Source organism: Alexandromys fortis, unplaced genomic scaffold (assembly GCF_014885135.2).
Source record: "Alexandromys fortis isolate MF-2015 unplaced genomic scaffold, M_Fortis_MF-2015_v1.1 scaffold_174, whole genome shotgun sequence".
Taxonomy (NCBI): Eukaryota; Metazoa; Chordata; class Mammalia; order Rodentia; family Cricetidae; genus Alexandromys; species Alexandromys fortis.
Window position 1 is genome coordinate 1495060 of NW_026068063.1, and position 21114 is coordinate 1516173.

At 40.1% G+C, this 21114-nt stretch overlaps 1 protein-coding gene across 8 annotated transcripts in view; it reads right to left on the reverse strand.

The window, feature by feature from the left end:
* The window catches only part of Tanc2 (tetratricopeptide repeat, ankyrin repeat and coiled-coil containing 2), a 313979-nt gene that overhangs the window by 19483 nt on the left and 273382 nt on the right, over window positions 1–21114 (reverse strand). For all 8 annotated transcript variants that reach the window (XM_050120340.1, XM_050120346.1, XM_050120345.1 and 5 more), the window contains 5 exons: window positions 18316–18438; window positions 17568–17804; window positions 13359–13544; window positions 11396–11489; window positions 753–886 (listed from right to left, as the gene is read on the reverse strand). In XM_050120340.1, the coding sequence (XP_049976297.1) occupies window positions 753–886; window positions 11396–11489; window positions 13359–13544; window positions 17568–17804; window positions 18316–18438 (774 nt within the window). The remainder of the gene's footprint in view (window positions 1–752; window positions 887–11395; window positions 11490–13358; window positions 13545–17567; window positions 17805–18315; window positions 18439–21114) is intronic.

Here is a 21114-nt window from a genome sequence, read left to right on the forward strand (position 1 = left end):
GCAGCCATGCCAGTTCCATTTTATTACTCTCTGGATGCTGCAAGCCTGCAGCGCCAACAACATCGCCATTGTATTGAACTGACTACAATAAAGTGCTTCTGGTAACAGCAGTGCCTTTTGTCAAGCACTGTTTGGCTTCCGGAGTCGCTTTTCCTACTCAAGTCCTTCCAAAGAGCGTTGTCAGTATAATTTCTTTTCCATCCTAGTGTATAATAAGTTAATGGTTTTTCTAGAGTCCAAACCTCTGGAAAGACCAAATAACTAGAGTTTGCACATAGTGTGTTTTCTTCCGGCAAGTCTGAAACATTTGGGTAACTGGTCTGCAGGGGTCTGCTGAGATGTCTACCTCTCAATCAACTGGCAAATACTGTCACATGGAAACGGCGGTTTCTTCATGACCACAGCAAATCAATTTAGCTCACAACAATGGTTTGGAGTGGTAATTCCTCACCCACTCCTTCTTTAGAGCAGGGTCTCACTATGTAGCTCTATTCTAGAACTCACTCTGTAGACCAGGCTGTGACCTTGAACTCAAGAGATTCACCTGCCTCTGGGATTTAAGGTGGGCCCCATCACACCAGGTGAATGTTAATTTCTTACACTTTCAATTGAGTGGAACATTAGTAATGAAGGGCCATGTCCTCAGGTCTGAAGATTGCTGAGAAGCCCATTTGTGGCTTCTTTTCTTTGCATCAGAAGTTTCTACCTGGAACTCATTCTTTCCAGAGGGCCGAAAGCGGCACCGTACTTACCTGCCAGTGGCCCTGGCGAACAGTGCTGAAAAGGGGCACCGCTCCTCTGCGGTTTGGCTGGGCCACAGCTGCCCCTTGTTCCAGAAGCAGACGGCACACGTCCAGTTTGCCCCTTCCTGCTGCGGCTGTCAGGGCTAAGGGCAGATAACAAATACTGAGGATGGACAGCTCTCCTCTTTTCTAGTGTTCAGTGTTAAACATGGATTAATATGCTTGTAAATGCTATGTTTTATGCAAACACAGTAAATTACGTCTGATTAATGTAATCAATTAACAACTAATATAACAACTTTACTTCCAAGAATAATAATCTTGGCTGCCTTCTCCAGAAAGGATATTTTTGAAGAAAAATAATAAGGACATTAAAAAGGGATCACACTATCTGGGGCTAATCATAATAATGAATTAACTGAAAAATCACTTTGGTCAGATTCACCGAATTTCACTTTTCCTATACCAAGATTGTCTTCTCTGCTATGAGTATCACTGTTTTGAGGTTCTTAACCTAGTAACAAAACCTATCAATCTATGTGTGAATGGAATCTAGAGAAGAAACTCTGCAGAGAAAATCAGCTGGACAAAGTATTGGTCGACCTCTACTCCTGCGCTCTCAGATCTAAAGAGTCAAAGGCAGGAATTGTAGTTTAAGACTCTTTTCCTTTAAACTAATTAAGATAATAAGTTTTAGAAAAGAGATTAGCAAGCACGACTGTCAGAACTGTCCGTGTAAGATGGTCTTAGAGACAAGAAAACAGCTGCGAAAAAGACAACTTTTTTCCTATTATTGGGGCAGGGGTTGGGGCTGCACATAGCCCAGGCTAGCCTCAAACTCACTCTGTAGCCAAGGATGACCTGGTTAGGGATTGCAGGTACAACAATACACCAGGCTTTCTTCTTCTAAACATAAAACATTGGAGTCACAGACTTACAAGTAGCTATAAAGAGAATATAAAGGATACAGGAGAAAGAAATCAATATTTTTTCTTTTTTTCTTCAGTGTAGTGAACATTCTGAATATATATTTCATTTTCTGACCATTTGTACAGTAGGGAGAACAATTTGGAGATACAGGTCCATCTTGTAACAGGCATTTATTTAACCATGGCATTTCAAATGCATAGTTTTATTTATTATTTGGAGGTAAGGTCTCCCTATGTACCCCAGGCTGGGCTTGAACTTAGTGTTCCTTTTTTAGCTCCCCAATGCAGATGCTACCACACCTAGCTGAAATTCATTGTTTTAATAATAAAAACACCACCTCTCTGTGTGTATGGTGTTTGTGTGCTGATGTGTGCCCATGTATGTGCAGGTTGTCAGAGGCTGACATCAGTGCCCTCCTTATTCTCTGTGTGATCTGAATAAGATGGCTTCCACCTCCATAGATCTGAATATTTGAATGCTTTGTCACCAAGGAGTAGAGTTTTTAATATTAAAATGATTAGGAGGTGTGGCCTTGTTGGAGGAAGTATAGAATAGGCTTCAGGTTTCAAAAGCCCATGATAGGCTCCATCTCTGTGCTGTGGATCAGTATGTAGCTCTTAGCTACTGTCCTAGCCCCATATTTGCCACCATGCTCCCTGTCACAATGGACTGACCCTCTGAAACTGTAAGCAAGGCCCCAACTCCATGCTTTCTTCTGTAAGAGCTGCTGTGGTCATGGTGTCTCTTCACAGAACACTGACTAAGACATTCTCCATTTGACTTTTTTTTGAGACAAGATCTCTCATTGAACCTAGAGCTCACTGATTCAGTTGGCTAGCAAGCTCCTGAATTACATGTGTCTCTGCTACCCCAGTTCTGGGCTTACACATGTGTGCCACTGTGTCCAGTTTTTTATGTGGGTGCTGGAGATCTAAACTATGTTTGTGGGACAAAACTTTACCAAGCTCTCTTCCCAGTCCTGAATGTAATGTTTTAAAGACTGGACAAAGGGTAGGAAAAATAGAAAACTATTAGAAAATAATTAAGAGTTATGCTTTGTTAAAGAGAAAGAGGAGAGAGAGAGAATAGAGAGACATACAGAGAGACAGAGAGAGGGAGAGAGAATGTAGCTGTTGCCCCATCTTCCGAACTGATTTGGAAAACTGATTTGGACATAGTAGGCTGACAAAAGGTCCTTATGTACTTATTACAGCATATCTTCTAATGACAACACAAAAACTATTAGGCTACACTATCAATGCTGGGCCCTCACTGACTCCTCTTAGATACTGGGTTGTTTTTTTTTAATTGATTCTTATTGAGCTCTACATTTTTCTCTGCTCCCCTCCCTGCCTCTCCCCTCCACTTCAACCCTCCCCAAAGTCTCCATGATCCCAATTTACTCAGGAGATCTTGTCTTTTTCTACTTCCCATATAGATTAGATCTATGTAAGTCTCTCTTAGTGTCCTCATTGTTGTCTAAGTTCTCTGGGATTGTGATTTGTAGGCTGGTTTTCTTTGCTTTATGTTTAAAAACTACCTATGAGGGAGTACATGTGATAATTGTCTGTCTGGGTCTGGGTTACCTCACTCAAAATAATGTTTTCTAGCTCCATCCATTTTCCTGCAAAATTCAAGCTGTTATTATTTTTTTCTGCTGTGTAGTACTCCATTGTGTAAATGTACCACATTTTCCTTATCCATTCTTTAGTCAAGGGGTATTTAGGTTGTTTCCAGGTTCTGGCTATGACAAACACAGTTTCTATGAATATAGTTGAGCACATGTCCTTGTGGCATGATTGAGCATCCTTTGGATATATACCGAAAGATGGTATTACTGGGTCTTGAGGAAGGTTGTTTCCTAATTTTCTAAGAAATTGCCACACTGACATCCAAAGGGGCTGTACCAGCTTGCACTCCCACCAGCAATGCAGGAGTGTTCCCTTTTCCCAACAACCTCTCTAGCATAAGTTGTCACCAGTGTTTTTGATCTTGGCCATTCTTACAGGTATAAGATGGAATCTCAGAGTTGTTTTGATTTGCATTTCTCTGATGACTATGGATGTTGAACATTTTCTTAAGAGACTTTCAGCCATTTTAGATTCCTCTGTTGAGAGTTCTCTGTTTAGGTCTGTACTCCATTTTTTTTATTGGATTATGTGTTCTTTTGGTGACCAATTTCTTGAGTTCTTTGTATATTTTGGAGATCAGACCTCTGTCTGATGTGGGGTTAGTGAAGATCTTTTTTTTAAAATATTTATTTATTATGTATACAATATTCTGTCTGTGTGTATGTCTGCAGGCCAGAAGAGGGCACCAGACCTCATTACAGATGGTTGTGAGCCACCATGTGGTTGCTGGGAATTGAACTCAGGACCTTTGGAAGAGCAGGCAATGCTCTTAACCTCTGAGCCATCTCTCCAGCCCCGTGAAGATCTTTTCCCATTCTGTAGGCTGTCATTTTGTCTTGTTGACTGTGTTCTTTGCTTTACAGGAACTTTTCAGTTTCAGGAGGTCCCATTTATTAATTGTTTCTCTCAGTGTCTGTGCTGCTGGGCTTATATTTAGGAAGTGGTTCCCTGTGCCAATGCATTCAAGTGTACTTCCCACTTTCTCTTCTATAAGGTTCAGTGTAGCTAGCTTTATATTGAGGTCTTTAATCCATTTGGACTTAAGTTTTGTACATGGTGATAGATATGAATCTATTTTCATTCTTCTACAAGATACTGGATTGTTGACCATAGTTTTGGGTCTGCAGGACCTGACTCTTCACGTGCTCCAATAGATCATAGATGGGGTAGATGATGGGGTGGGTCAACTTATAACCTAGGTTCTGGCCTGGGTAATGCAGAGTTTGTCAGCCTGCCGGCTCTCCCTTGTCCTCACCATCAGGGTGAGCTCTCCAGCACTGCCTGACTATCCCCCCTCCCAATGATGAGCAAGGGGCGGGGCCAGTTCTCCCTTCACATCCTCAGGGCTGACTCTCCTACACCCACACCATCAGGGCCAGCTGTACTGTGTTGCCCTGGCAAGGTACAGGGGCCATTCTCCCACGTGATGCAGCTGGTGATGGGCAGGACCAGCTCTCCCACCTCCCACAGTTGGCGAGGGTGGGGACGGTGAGAGGGCATCTTTCCCTTGCCCACACCACCATTTCACATCACATATGAATCACACGGGACAGATCTCCCACATTCGCATTCTCAGGGCAGTCCAACCTCTCCTCCACCCACCCCCCACATCAGTAGGGTTAGCTCTACTGTGCTGCCCAAGTGACCAAGTGAGGTGCAGGGCCCACTTTCCTGAGTGCTGCAGTTGGTAAGGGGGAGGGTCAATTCCCTCATCTACCACAGGTGGTAGGTAGGGGCAAGGAGAGGTAGGACGTCTTTCCCTCGCCCTCACCAGTTATCCCACTCTTACATCCTCAGGGCCAGTTCACCTGCACTTCTGCCGACAGCATCAGCTCTACTATGCTGCCCAGGTGAGGAGCAGGGCCTGCTTTCCTGAGTGCTATAGCTGGGAAGGGGCAGGGTCAGCTCCCTTGTCTGTTGTTGGCAATGATGGGTAAGGGGGGGGGGCAATTGTTCCCAGTCCATACCTCCACATGACAGACAAGTAGTGGGGACAGCTCCCTCATGTTCACAACTTTGGGGCTGGTTCACCCACATCTCTGCCAACAGGGTCAGCTCTACTGTGTTGCCCAGGCAAGGTGCAAGACCTCCTCTCCTGAGTGCTGCAGCTGGTGAGGGGCAGGGGACGCTCTTGTGCTCTTATGACCTCAGTGCCAGTTCTCCCAACCACCTCAGGTATAGAGGGGTGGGGCAGGAGTGGGGGTGGGGTGGGCAGAAACCAGAGGCCTTGAACCAGCCCAGACCAATGACTGTTTGCAGTGAACACTCGCACGTTAAGCTATATGGACAAAAGGCTTTACTGAAAGACTTGCTGTGTCACACTGCAGCTTCCACGACGAGACTGATTTTTTTCTTTTTCCTTTTCTCCTCTTAAATTTTATTTTATTGGGTAGGGTTACAGGGGCAGAGGGCAGATATGAATGGATGGGGAAATGAATGGGATCGAGACGCATGATGTGAAAGACACAAAGTAAATAAAAAGTTAAAAAACTATTAGGCATGCACAGATATTTTGGTTTTCAAATGTTGGATTCTAATCAAAGAAGTCCTGAAATTCAAATTAACTAGTCACTTGTAATTTTTTTTAACCTAAAAATTATGGCATTTAAAATATTTACATTTGGGGGCTGAAGAGACAGCTCAGAGGTGAAGAGCACTGGTGGCTCTTCCAGAGGACCCTGGTTCAATTCCCAGCACCCACATGGCAACTCACAAGTGTCTGTAACTCCAGTTCCAGGAGATCTGATGCACTTACATGTATGCAAGCAAATTAGCCACACAAAATAAAAATAAATCTTTAAAAAATTTACATTATTTATTTGTTTACATATATATAAACAAAATGTGGACAGAGAACACCTTGTAGGTTTTAGTTCTCCTCTGAGACAGAACTCAGGACATCAGGCTAATGAGAGTGTGCCCTTATTCACTGAGCCATCTTGCTGTCCTGGCATTGCCTTTAGGTCTGGCTTAATTATCTATAACTGAACCATATGCAAAATTTAAACTCCCTATAATTTATACAAAGCCACGCTTTCAAATAATCTGTTCCTGCCCTAAAGGTAAGTGGGTTCATAAGGGAAAATGTGGCAATTTTTTGAAAATATATGTACTCAATTTTATTTTGCAACTGTTGACACTGGTTTTTCTGTTTAGTCTGTCACAGGAGTGCAGAGCTTGGTCTTCTCTGCAGTGAAGGTCACTTTTAAGTTTTAAATAAATGTACACAGGGGTTAATGTTAAGACTGGTTCTAGTTCAACTTCTCAAGTTCATATATGTGTGTGTACACACACACACACACATACATACTTTTTTTTTTTGAGACAAAGTCTCTTTACACACCCCTGAACTCAATATGTAGACCAGGCTGACCTCAAACTCACAGATCCACTTGCCTCTGCCTCTTGAGTGCTGGGATTAAAGGTGTGTGCCACACACCCACCTCAAACTCTTATTTTTAACAGTTGAAAAAGTCGCTAGCCATGCACAGGCATTTGAACACAAGAGTAGCTAAAAACTTAGACATGCTCTGCAACTCAAAAAAACCACTTGGAAAATTTCTAACTCCTATTTTGATTCTGTTTAAAGAAACTACTAGGTTATAGGGTTGTGGCAAACTTCCACGTGTGTATAGGCCAAGAACATTCCTTTTCTTAAAACAAAACTGATAGCACCCTGGAGAAAATAACACTAGTATTTCAGAGCCAAGCCTTTCACTAATGTCAGTCCACAGAGCACACAGTACTCGCCTGGAAAGCGGCGCTGACTACTCTACCTCTGGTTGGCCCATTTCCCTCTATGGAATGACACATTTTTACGAGAGAGAACATTCCATTTGGCCTTTTTCTTTGTTGTATAATCTCTGTTGTTTAGGTTATGATGTCATTTGGCAGCAGCCTTCAGATGTTAGCTAGACATGGTTATTAATGCAGCTGGCCAATTTCATCTCAAAACAATGCAGCTATGTAGAATGGAGTCTGGACTTCTCAAAATCATGGCCAAAAAGTTGCTTTAAATGGATTCTATGAATATTATCAAAAAACTGTTAAGAGTTTTTAGAAGAAAGGAGATTAAGGTAAAAGCACTGTTCATAAACCATAGCAGTTAGGAGAAAAAAAAAATCTCTTCCCAAGAGACCAGAAACAGACTTTATTTTCCGAGCTGGTCAGCATCTGATGAGATTAACTGACACAAATAGTTTGTGGTTATGTGTGTGTGCACGTGCGTGTGCACACACGTGTGCATACATGCTTGAAGAGGCAGGTATGATATAGCTCAGAGATGGGCTTGGATAGAATGCTGACACTAAGTTACACTAAACAGAATACTGAAAAACAAATGATTCTTTTATCTATTTATATCTTGAAGGATTACAACATATAAAATCAATGAAGGAAGGTGCTTGGGGAGACAAGTTGATTACTGCACCTAAAACATTAAATATTAATAGAGTTATTTGTTACATGCTGTCTAGTCTCAACAAACTCACGGTTGACTATGGAAAACATAAATACGCTACAGTGTGATAATCAAAACAATGACATTCTGTGGTATTGAGATGGCAGAGAAGTAGTATCTTGTAAGGCCTTCAAGGAGAGGGCAATCTGGGTTGTATGATACAAGGTACAAAAGACAAGAAGGAATGTCAGGCAAATGCGTGTATAAAGGCACTGAAGTGGGACGCAATGTATGTTTGTTATTACGAGAATTTCCAGAGAAGATAAACAATACATGAGACTGGGGATCATGACTGGTCTTACACTACAGTAAAGAATTTAATTCTACAAACAGTAAACAAAGGTTGGTAGGTAGGAAAGTGACATTAGACTATGATGTAAAAGATCTATCTTTGGCTACATTCTGGAACATGAATCACCAGAGAGTAAGGTAGAGAGTCCTAAAGGTCAGCAAGTAGACAGCTGCAATAATCTTGGCCAAAGATACACAGGTACAAAGTATGGGAATCTTATTTTGTGAAGTCGGCCTCTATAGCTGCTAGGAGCTCTAAGTGGCTGGTCCTGTCTACACCTATACACAAGGAGCAGGACAGGACAATGTGTCACCTTACTGCTTTTCTTGTGTTGTTCCCGAGGAAGTCTGTGACAATCCTGTGAGAGGAGACAGATGTGGGAACTTTGCCAGTAGGCCACGACCTCGTGGTGATACACAGATTAATAGAAATGGCTTGATTTAAGATATAAGAGTTATCTAGAAATATGCGTAAGCTAATAGGTCAAGCAGTGTTGTAAATAATATAGTTTCTGTGTGAATATTTCTGTGTGAATAAACGAACATCCTCTGCCAATAGTCAGGATTGTAGATATGAGACTTCCACCAGCTTAAAAATAAATATATAACTTATATAAATACATGTAAGATTTTACCATTGCAGCAAATAAGAGACTTCCACCAGCTTAAAAATAAATACATAACTTATATAAATACATATAAGATTTTACCATTGCAGCAAATATCACAATGCAATGGGCCATAATAAGTTTTAAACTGTGTGTTATAAATTAGAAAAAAACCCATGCAGACTTAGTTCAAATCACTGCAGTTAAAGAAGTAAGCTGAAGTCCATGCTACATCAACGCTAAGTTGTAGGGTTGTTTTTACATAGCAAAGACACCAGCCTTTTTCCAAAATCTCTCTGAAATCCAATAATTTTGTCTTGGTTTTGTTTTGATATACAGCCTTGCTACATAGCTGTGGCTAGCCTGGAACTTGCTATGTAGACCATGTGCAATAATCCTCTCTAGTGTTGGAGTTACAGGTGTATGCAACTGTGGCTTTTCTCAGGTAACTTTTTATAGATCCAGAAATTATATTTTGTCCAAATATATATTTAACAGTTTTTAACAGTAAAATTGTTGCATGTAAATATCAACTTTAATATGACACAATTCTGACTATAAGCTAATGCACATGGAATTTTCATCTTTAGATTTTTGAGGTGTAGTAGTATTAATAAAAATTCATGTGCTTTTAAGTATGAGATATTTTAAAAATTTGAGCCTATATTTATTCTTTTATTTTTTATATAATACAGCATACATGTAATGAACAGTCGAAGATTAACTTAGGAAATTAGTCTTTTATCATGTGGGTTCAGGGGATAAAACTCAGGTCAACATGGTAGGTTGGCAGCAAGTGCCTTTCTCTTTTAAGCCACTGCACCAACCAGGTTATAAAGTTTTATTCGAATAAAAAATTCATACTCAGCTGGGCAGTGGTGGCAAACACTTTAATCCCAGCACTCAGGAGGCAGAGGCAGGAAGGTCTCCGAGTTTGAGGCCAGCTTAGTCTACAGAGTGAGTTCCAGGACAGCCAGGTATACACAAAGAAACCCTTTCTTGTAAAACCAAAAAAGAAGGAAAATAACAAGAACAAAACCCAAACAAACCAACCTCCTCCCGAAAAGAAATTCATACTTAATAAAAATTAGGCCTCCTGCATATAGTTAGTTTATATGTGTGTGTGTGTTTGCACATTTACCAGTGGAAGTCAGAGGTTGATGTGTTGGGGTTCTTCCTTAATCTACTTTAGTTTTTGAGACAGGGATTTTCACTGTTGTTTCTGTTAGACTGGCTAGTCAGAGAGTCCTTGGGATCTGCCTGTCTCCGTTCTCCCAGTGTTGGGGTTACAGATTATGCTGCTATGCTTGACTTTTATGTGGGTACTGGGATAGAAACTCAGACTCTGATACTTGTATGGCAGGCAGTGAGTTGTACCCAGTGAGTCATCTCCCACACAATTTATACCCTTTTGAACCATTCTAAGAATTTCTTTGAAGTATAGCACTAGAATAAGTTTTGATATTCCACTTTATGATTATTGGATTTATAATATCTTCCCATTATGACTCCTGGACCGTAGCATTTTTGGCCATCCTCCTTGGTTAGAAGGGGTCTATCAGGAGGTATGGCAACACTCCTGATTGGAGTGTTGGAGAAGGGTTGCTGACAGGAGATGTAAACTAACATTGTCCCTTTTGCAGTTCTAGGTCCCATATGGAGAATCCTGGCTGGTCCCCGTCCTCTAACTTCTCTAGGATGGGGCTCCTGGGACAGCAGCTGTTCCAGCTGCACATTTTCCTTTCATCTATTATGGGCTCTTAAGCTGCAGCTGCCTGGCACCTGCTCTCTTTGGCTTTTACAGAGGGAGAAATTATTTGAGAAGGAAATTCCTGAGCTCTGGACCATCACACATGTAAAAGAAGTTATGAAACCTATGTATAATTTTAGCAGGGGTGAAAGAAAGCAATTCAACAAGTTGTTATAAAGTTTGGTAAATTTCAAAATTTTTATGTGATTTTTAACATTCTCAACCTTTACCAAAATGCACACCCTTCTTCTTTAGTGAAACACGTTACCTACCTTTGCCATCTCAATATTAGTCTTTCTCCTGGCAAAGATGACACATATCTGTGGTAACTCTACTGTTTTCCCCGCCCCAGTTTCAGAAAGACACCAAAGCTTAGTAATGTTTCTCCAGATGCTCCAGTGGAGACTTGGAGAAAAGACAACGTTCATTTCTTGAACAAGGAAGAGGCCACTGCTGGGGAAGCCATGGCTAAATGATAAAGAAAATGTCACTGTAGACCCAGAGGGATTGCAGTAGATCAGTCTGCATCTAGCTAGTAGCTCTAGTCACAAGGTAAAGCCTAACAGTGTTAGATAGCCATAATAACATCTGGTTAAGCCAGAGATGTGGACAAAAGGGGCATCTTCACAGTTTATAACTGGAGGTTGAATGTTATTTTGGGAAGAAAGGAAAAGAAAGTAGTATAAGGATCATACGAACAAAAGAAAGATCACCATTATTTTCTGTTTTGATTACCATATTGTAGGGGAAAGCTTGTCTTTTAAAAATAGTTGGAAACAAGAGTGGTGATTTTTTTTTTTAAAAAAGAGCTAAAGGCGGAGAATTCAAAGGGAAAGTAGGTGAGGAAAGCTGACCTGGTCCCCAACACAAAAGTCCAAGACAGAGCACCAAAGAATGCCACACTCAAAATAATGGTATGAGAGACGCAGAAAGTCTACATAAGTACAACACCCCACTAAGATACTGATGCCCAAGAGAAGTACCTGTCTCTCCCCAGAGACTGTCAAAACTGTTGATCTGAGCTCGCTCCACTTCCTCTTCATCTTTTTCTGGAAGATCAAGTAGGTAGGAGACAATCTGAAACAAGAACTCACGTCAGCTCACTGCAGGTGACAAGCTGTGCTGCTGGCACTACTCTGGGAGCTGTGGAAGACAATCCTCCAAGCACCACTAACTTTCTTAAGTACAAAAGAAATCAGTTTTGATTTTCTCAAAGAAACCCCCAACTGTTCTGATGGAAAGCTGACCTATCAGATAGAGTTTACATTTTTTCTTTAACATAATCCATACAGCATGTGATTTAAAAATTACATATTCTTATTTAAACTAATGACAATAAGAACTCAGGAAAGAAATATGGAAAAAACTGAGGCCTATATCTCTTTAAAGTGATTATCTTTTTTCCTCTCAGAAGTATAAGGGCTGTCTGTGAGGTGGGAAGGAGAATGACTGACTGTAAGCCACAACCAAAGATGACAGCTGTTTTCAGGACACAGATTGTACTGGGAGTTAAAAGACTTTCCCTAGATGATACAAATTTCCATTTGGCTTTTTATTCCCTTGGTGAGGGCTCATGTCAGCTGCGAGGATTGCTGCCCCATTGGGATATCCCTTGCAGTGGGATGGCTGGTGAGTAGTGGCCCATGCAAGCAGATTCTAAAATTTTCAGAAATTTTACAAGTTGCTTGTTAAAAAAGTCAGTCATTTATTAAAATTTGAGTAACAAATAAATTATATAAAAAAACTAAGATTTAAGTATTTAAACTTGGGCTGGGTACAAAGCTCACTGGTAAGAGTGCTTTCCTAGAATGTGTGATATTCTGGATTTGATCCCACCACCACAAAAAACAAACAACAAACAAAAAATGTCCGTCAACTCTTAAAATTTCTGAATTATTTAACTATGTCCTGTTATCATCTGTTCTACATTAGTTATTTATATTTATTGTATCTGTATGGCTGAAACATTGTTGCCTTTCTCCCCACCTTCCTGTTCAGTGGTGCAGCCCTGGCAGTCTGAAGTCAGCCATAGTGGGAATAGTTACAAACCAATGTTTGGTCTAGAGCGAACCCTGAAATGTGTCTCAGCTTTGTCAGCAGAGCTTGCATAAAGGTGAGAGATAGTTTGATAGTAAATCAAATATTAGATTTAATGACAGTAAAATTATTGGGAAAAGAGTAAATTCAATGAAACTCCACTTGAAACATCATAGTTAGGTTCCAACCACAGGTTAGCTACAGATTCAGATTTGGCCAAAGCCAATATTCGATTAACCTTCAATTGATAACACTGTTTGTTAAATCAACCCACTCTTTACACTGGTAAAGTTCATAGTAAACTTAAGCATTTTTGTGCTTCCTAGTTCTACTCCTCTCCTTTCCGCATGGTCGTTATTTAACATTTCACACTATACTAACATTCCCATTATTTGACACAGTTACTAATAATGTAGAGAATACCATTTCTATGGTGTTAATTATTTACAGAGCATCCTTCATAACAGCCTTGTAAAAAGATTTAAGTAATTTTATGGATAAACAATTAGGGTTCTGAGAAAGTAAGAAAACTGTAAGATCTAGGATCAAAACCGATCCTTCTGAGGTTCTGTGGGTTATATGTCCTTTCTGTCAAACAATGTCTGACCAAAGTCAGTAACCCTTCTGTGTCTTAGTGTCACACTCTTAGGGGTGAAAGTATGGGAGAAGCTGTGTGAGATAATTTCCAGACTCCTTTCTGACTCTCAAGTTTGTTCCATGCACATAATTCTAGGTACCATGGTATTTGAATAGTGTTTCATAGAGTTTAATCCACTTATTCTTCATAATAGTGATTAAAAGCTTCACACCAATTTGGCTGGTAATTTTGTAGCATGCATGCTCCCCGCCCCCAGTTTCCCAGGTCTTTTAATACATAACTTGGGGAAAAATCCTATCACCTTTTCTTACCTCAGTGTAACCCATGCTGGCTGCAGCAATGAGGGCCTGCTGGATGGCATGGCTCTTCTTAAACACTCCTTGCTGCTGGCCCGCCATTGTCCAGTCACACTGAATGAGAAACTTGACAACCTCTAGATGACCCCGTAGAGCAGCATGAACCAAAGCACACTGCCCATTCTTATCCAAGTGATCTACCTAAGGGAAGAGAACAGAGACTTGCATGAACAAAGACTGGCTGCTGTAGTCTAACCTGGTCACACTGGCCTACTGCATGTGTCTACATCATCCTTTCCCACTCTCTGAACTTAGTGGATACTTTCTACTCAGGTAGATTAGAAATGACCTCCAAATCCCCTGGGCATCCCCCTGTGGAGAACTTCTTTCTCCATAAAACAAGGTAAGGTTTTTGTTTTCACATATAAAGAAAAAATAAAACAAAACCCTCAGGTAAAGCTGAGGCAGTTAGTTCTCTTTGCTCTTAATAGTTCTTTTCAGACCAAGACTCGAGAGACCCATGACTCTGCTGGCACAAAAATTATCCATGGTGCTCCAAAGAAGAAATGCCCTGTGTCGTGAGTCACTCAGTGGACCACTGAACTTTGGCAGAAATGGCTTCCTCTTCCAGCAGGAGGGCAGAATGTCAAAGATTTGGCCTAAATGGCGAGAGGCACTTGGAGCTTTACTCTAGATCAAGCTCCAAAAGCAGTTTGATATTTTCAGTGTTGGTTCAAAGTTTAGGTTGAAAGAAATGCTGATTATGATCCATCTACCAGAAGATCTTTAGACAGAAGTTTCCAATAAGAATGTGGTTATCAAGCCAGGTGGTGATGGTGCTAGCCTTTAATCCCAGCACTCAGGAGGCAGAGGCAGGTGCATCTCTTTGAGTTCAAGGAAAGCCTGGTCTACAAGAGCTAGTTCCAGGACAAGTTCCAAAGCTACAGCAAAACAAAACAAACACACAAACAAAAAAGAATGTGATTATCTGTCTAGGACACTTAGAACATCTGAATCTATTTTTTATTTCTGATTCTCCCACTGACTTTGCTTCCACCCAGTGATTCATCCAACAAATGCTAACTGAATGCAAGCACCTATAAGATAAAAAGGAGGAAAATAAATTCTACTCTTAAGATTTTCAAATAAGGTAGGGGGGAGATGTGACCAAACCTGTCTTTAAAAAAAAGTATATAATAAATAAATAAAGTAAAAGCACATGATTTATTATTTTGCATTTTATATGCACAGCTGTGTAGGTGTACATACCTGTGCATGCCCATGTGGATGTTGGATATCTTCCTTACTTGCTCTCTACCTTATTTTTTGAGACAGCGTCTCTCAGAAGACCTGGCGCTCACTGTTTCAGTTTGGCTAACTAGAGAGAAAACCATCATGAAACCTCTGCCTTCCACCAGTGATGGTGTTAGAGATGTGAGTCACTGCCTCCAGCTTTTACGTGGATGCTAGGATTTGAACTCAGATTCTCATGCTTATGAAGTAAGCATTTTACTGACTAAGAATCTCCCCAGCTGCTAAAATTAATCCTGAATACCATCAGGAACAGATATGGCAAGAAGTCTTTCTCAACTGGCTGAGATAGGAACTGATTGCCTTATTCTAGGTTTTTATGGTAGGTCCCTAAAGGAGGAAGTTTGTAAGGTTGAAAGCATAAATATTTTTAAATACCAGACCAAGAAATACATATTTTTAATCATCAGGTAGTGTTCATGCTCAGAACTCTGTCTGTAAAAACTAAGGATGAATGAATTCTCATCCGAATAGAAGGCTGATTCCAGGGCTGAGGTAGTAATGGCAAAAGAAGAGGCTGGAACATTTTGTGGTGCAAAAGAAAAGTTGTATTAAAAAAAATTAGGAACAAATTTGAAGTAATGGCCAATTCTAGGACAATCTGATGAACAAAACGAATAATAATGGTAATGAATTGCAGATTACAGAGTAAAGTAAACATCCATGAGTCCGGAGTGATACAAATACATAATGAGTAAGTACTGGATAAATACATGGGGGAGTACGGACAAGGCTTCACTATGTATCTAAAGTTGCTTCTGAATTCATGACCTCCTGCTTAAATTTCCCAAATGCTGGGATTCACAAGCACACACCATCATGCCCAGTTTGAGACAGCTCTTCCTTACAATGGAATCCTATCAATAAATAAGGAAAGAATGGAAATAGAAAATCACCTGTTAAACAGGCATCATAGCTATAACTTCTCTCAGTAAAAATCAAAAGTAGATTTTAACACAAGTAAACAAAAGTGTGATGAGCAACAACAAATGTGTTTATCAGGTCTCAAACCACTTTCTTAAAAGATATTTTTCTTAATTACAAAGGGGAAAAAGTACTCTCAGAGTTACAACTTGGAAGACAGTACCTTTAATCAAGTGATAGAAGTTATCTATAATAAGATGTGTGGACACGATGTAGCTCGCGTACACATTTCAATAAAGGGGTAGAGTCACCTCTGTGCCATCCTTACACAAAATGAACAAATGGAAATATAATGAGTTGCCTACTCAATGTTTTGGTAAAGGCAAAAGAGACACAGATATCAAAGGGTCTTTAGCATTAGCACTTCCTTGTTAGGCAAGAGTACAGGCTGGTGTAGGAAAGAACACTGTCTATGACAGATGTTCACTGAGACAGACACTTTCTTCTTTCCTCCCTTTAAAAAAAATTGATGGCCTTCCTATATATCCCAGACTGACTTTGAATTTATGATCCTCTTGTCTCAGTCTCCCAAGTCCTGAGGTTATAGAGGCACAATAGCACACCTTGCTTTTAGCTTAATCTTACTAATACCAAACATAAAGGAGGTGACAGGATTTTGAAAAGAGAATGAACAGTGAAACCATTTGCTTGAGGAAAACAATAAAAAACAAGTAGAACAGGGGCATGGTGGTATAAGGACAGAGAAGATTCAAGGACCTAGCTAGGATATGAGTTTATATCAAGAGTAGCATCAGGACCAGATATTTTCTCTCTAGAAGCTCCATTCAAACAAAGGGGACATTGTTATAGGTGGGTAATCTGTGTCACAGTAGCATCTAAGACTCTGTGACTTCATTGAGAATCCCAAGTTTCATGTCTCAAAGGAGTCTCAGGAGTATCACTTTCTTCCCTGGTGACAGTAGTGAATATCTCAAAATAAGGTTGCACATATACTTAGGTTTTGCTGTGAAATCACCAGTTTTTATGACAATCAAAATACTGCAAGGCTACAATTTTCCTCGGTGGCCTACATTTCGGAAGCCAATGGTTTTCTTTTACCAGTCTTTTGAAACTGAATTCTTCTGTATCAGTGTCTTGGAAAATATTATAAAGAAAACATTTTGGGGGCTGAGGTGATGGCTCACTGGGAAGAGTGCTTGCTCTGTAAGTATGAGAGGCTGAGCTTAATCCCTAGCATCCACATGAAAGCAGGCCATGGCTGTGTACCTGCAATACCAATGTTAGTGGGCAGAGACAGGAGGATCCTGGGAGTGTACTAGGCAGCCAGCCTAGTTGAAGAGTGAAGCTTCTGGTTCAATGAGAGATTCCTTCTTAAGACAATAAGGTGGAAAACGATGAAGAAGACTTCAGTGTCCTGTTCTGGTCTCTACCAGCACGTGCATGCACCCACACATTCATGCATATATTCCCTCACACCACATAAAAAAGTAACGTATTTTGGAAATGTTTTCAGAGAACTGAAATGTGCTAACAACACTTTGGGTGCCCTTGGCCAGTCCGAGGATGGGGGTCTTCAAGGGTCTTCGGTATCTCTGTACCTAATGTTTCCTTTTATACACGAAAGCCTAGGGTGTGCAGGCACTGTGCAGGTCAGACCTCCCCTTGCTTCTTCTCTTCTGTATTTTGTTAGAAAGAGGCTTCTTCTGTGCTCAGTAGAAGATACATTCTGGGTTGCTAGGTAGGGATTTTTGAGGTTGCTGATAAAAGCTCTCTTACAAGTCCTTCTCAAAGACTTTAAAACCGTGTTCTCATGCAGTAGGCATTGGTAAGGCCAATAGGGCAAACACTGGAAATATGAGCTCAGTGAGCCCTCCCTTTGATATGCTCCATACCAGGGATGGGTGCACCTAGATTGCTGAGGTAGCAGATGAGTTAAAAAAAAATAAGACAACATTGGGAGGACAGGAAAAGAGGAGAGGAGTGGTGAGAAGAAAAGAGAAGAGAAGAGAGGAGAACAGCAGCCGTTACCTTGGCCCGTTTCTTGCACAGCAAGACCACGATGCTCAGGAACCCTGCTGCTGCAGCATACCCCAGAGGAGTCAGGCCACTCTCAGAAGAGGCATCCACATTGGCCCCAAATTCCAAAAGCAGGGCCACCATTTCTGTGTAACCAAGGTGAGACTGGACACATAGTATTGGAGCATTATTTAAAACCTCTGTCCGGTAATTAATATTCGCACCTCCCAAAATCAGCAGTCTGCTGACCTAGAAACAGAAACAAGAATCAGACAAATATCAGTCATACCCTTTTTTAATTAACTCACTTGAGACTCTACAGTAGTGTCCAGTAGTATCTAGGAGCTATCTTTTTTATTCTTTATTTGTTCCCTTTTGAATATTTTGCTTTGGAAAATAATGTAAAACATCTCTTTTATATAATCTGCTCACTTGCTAGTGTGAGTGATCACATACTAAATGCTGAATATTGGCTTACTTAAGTGAATTCTTGACTTAAAAAGTTTCTCCCCAGATAGAGGTGACCTGAGATCTATTTACCCTTCAGAACCTTTAGCAGAGCCTGAGCCCAGGTACCAACCAGCTATACAACAGCCGCAGTCCTCAGTTACCAGAATAAAATATAGCAATTTAATGTACATTAAAATTTCTAAAAGGCTATTCATTAGGAAACAGTCCAAGGCAAGCCAGAGATCAACTAAATACCCTTATAATTATATTTTCCAGTCAATTCTTCAGTCTATTTGCAGTTTGTGTTTACCTTTATATTAGGAGTGTAGAGATTTCGTAAAGATGCCAACGCCATAGAAAGACCTTCTGTGCTATAGGAGATCCAGAGACCTTGGAGGATGGAGGATGATACACCAACTTTTTTACTCAAACCCTGAAAAGAAAAATAGAGAATTAAATTATTAGTAAAAATCATTTTTGTTAGACAAAGTCTTTTTATGTAGTCCTGGCTGTCCTGCAACTTGTCCTGACTCACAGAGATCCATCTCTCTGCCTCTCAAGTGCTGGATTAAAGGTGTGCGCCACAACTCTCAGTGAGATAATTAAATTATTAACCCAGCTAAAAAGTATCATCAGTAGTGAGCGAGTGGCCCTTAGGTTTTTGGTACTAGTGAATGAGTGTAGAGTTTCATTTTAATAATGTTCATATACTGCAAAGGTGATAGGGACAAAGACTAGCTTTATAGAAACATAGTAACTTAAATTGTCTGTAGTAGTAGATCACTTAACATCTTTTTTGCTCTATATCTGAATATAATTTATTTTCCTATTAGCTTTCTTAAGTAACTTAAGTCACTAAAATAATGCTGTGACAGATAATTTGATCCTTGATCTTCATTTCATTTTCTTCCTGAACATTTGGAAAAATTATAGTTACTTAGCCTCCTTTGGATCTAGGTGGATCACATGACTCAAATCTAGCTAATAAAATCTGGGCCTTAGTAAAATGCCTTGTTCAGGCTGGCTCCCCCAACCCTGCTGTGTGTTTCTGCAGATTTTCTACTGTTTCTCTAACAGTAGGTACGTAGGATCAGTGAAGAATTCTGAAGCCCAAGGTGATTTCTGAACTACTACACAGGAGGAAACTGCACAAATGATCTGCACTAGACTACATTGTAAGGGAGAAACAAATAATTCAATCTTAAAATTGTCTGGTGGTTAGACACTTTCTGCCAAGCATCTTGCTCTTCTGCCAAAGTATGAGTGAATTAAACAGAAAATCTCAAGGGCAGGAGAATAGTAGCAATAAAATTTAGGAGCTTGCACGTCTTTAATCCTGTCACTTGGGAGGCAGAGGCACGTGAATCTCTGAGTTTGAGGCCAGCCTGGTCTACAGAGTGAGTTCCAGAACAGCCAGGGCTACAGAAAAGGCCTGTTTTGGAAAAAAAAGTTGGGGAGCTAAGTGATCTGAGGAAGAATTTTTTTTTTTTTTTGGAGAATGTTTTGAAAAAAATGTATGCTACTTCTGCTTGCTTTGCTCCTTGAAATGTAAGCTGTTCTATTCATTTGATATACTATGGAAAGGAACATTTACAAAGAGATATTTGTTGTTTATGAAAATAAGGTTACCTAACAAAATATCAAGTCATAAGCCTCTTCATAGAAGGCTGAGACTCTTATTTCCACAGAGGGAATTTGTGGAGGGAAAATGCTCTTGCACACTGTAAAGATTTGTCACTCCTATTAGTTTAATAAAATGCTGATTAGCTTGGCTTAAGCAGGGCAACCAGATGAAAAGAATTCTGGAAGAGGAAAAGCAGAGAGTCAGTCAGTCATCAGCCAGACACAGAGGAACCAAGATGAGAATGCCTTACTGAGAAAAGGTACCAAGCCATGTGGCTAAACATAGATAAGAATTATGGGTTAATTTAAATTGTAAGAACTAATTAATAATAAGCCTGAGCTAATGGGCCAAGCAGTTTCTAATTAATAATTAAGTCTCTGTGTGTTTATTTGGAACTGAACAGCTGTGGGACCAGGTGGACTAGAAAGTTCATCTACAGGAATTCTTCTAGAGAAAAGGTGCAAAGACAAATAATGCCATAGGAAGCCAGATCTGTGAATATTGTCAAAAGACTTTTCTGGAAAAGATGTCCTTTTTCTTTCTGTAGGGATATTGTGATGGCATAAAAAATGAAATATATATATATACATATATATAAATATGTATATAAACACACACATATTTTAAGAAACAGTTTATGAGTACACTGCATGAAAGGAATGGGCAGGGCAGCAGCTAAAGTAATGCTTACAGTTTAAATAAACATTCAGATTTTAATTCTTATTTCTTATAGAATGCTATCTATATGCTTGTGTTCCAGCACTCAGGAGGATTAAACAGGAAGATTCAAGACTTGCTTGGACTACACAGTAAAACTCTGTCTCAACTTAAAAAGAATCAAAGTCAAATTAGATTATTTATTTTTAATTATTTTTTAAATTTAAAATTTTAAATGTTTTGATAATTTGATATAGTACTGTATTTACATCATTTCCAAACACTCTTTCCACTCCAGTTCTTCCCATGCCCATCACTTCAAGTTCATGATTCTTCTGTAATTGCTACATCACTCACACACACACACACACACACACACTCACTCACTCACTCACTCATATTCTACTGAGACCATTTAGTGTTGCTCCTATCTATGTGTGTCTAGGGCTGACCACCTGCACTGGATAATCTATTAGGAATTCATCCCTGAAGAAGACTGGCTTCCACTCTCTCAGCAGTCCCTGATTTTTCATCTAAATGTGGGGCCTTGTGAAATTTTCCTTGTTCAAAGTGGCACACTGACTGGTGTTGCCACTAAGCAGGTTTTTGTTTCAGCAACCAAACTGTTGAGTGTTCATGGGTGCAACGTCCCTCTCATGTCAAGAAGACACTATCTAACAACAGGCATCCTGTTGTTCTCTGGCTCTTAGAATCTTTCTGTCCCCTTTTCTGCAATGTCTTATAAGTGGAATTTTTTACTTTTTGAGACAGGGTCTCATTCATGTTTTTCCTGCTGGCTAAAACTCACTGTGTAGCAGGAATAACCTT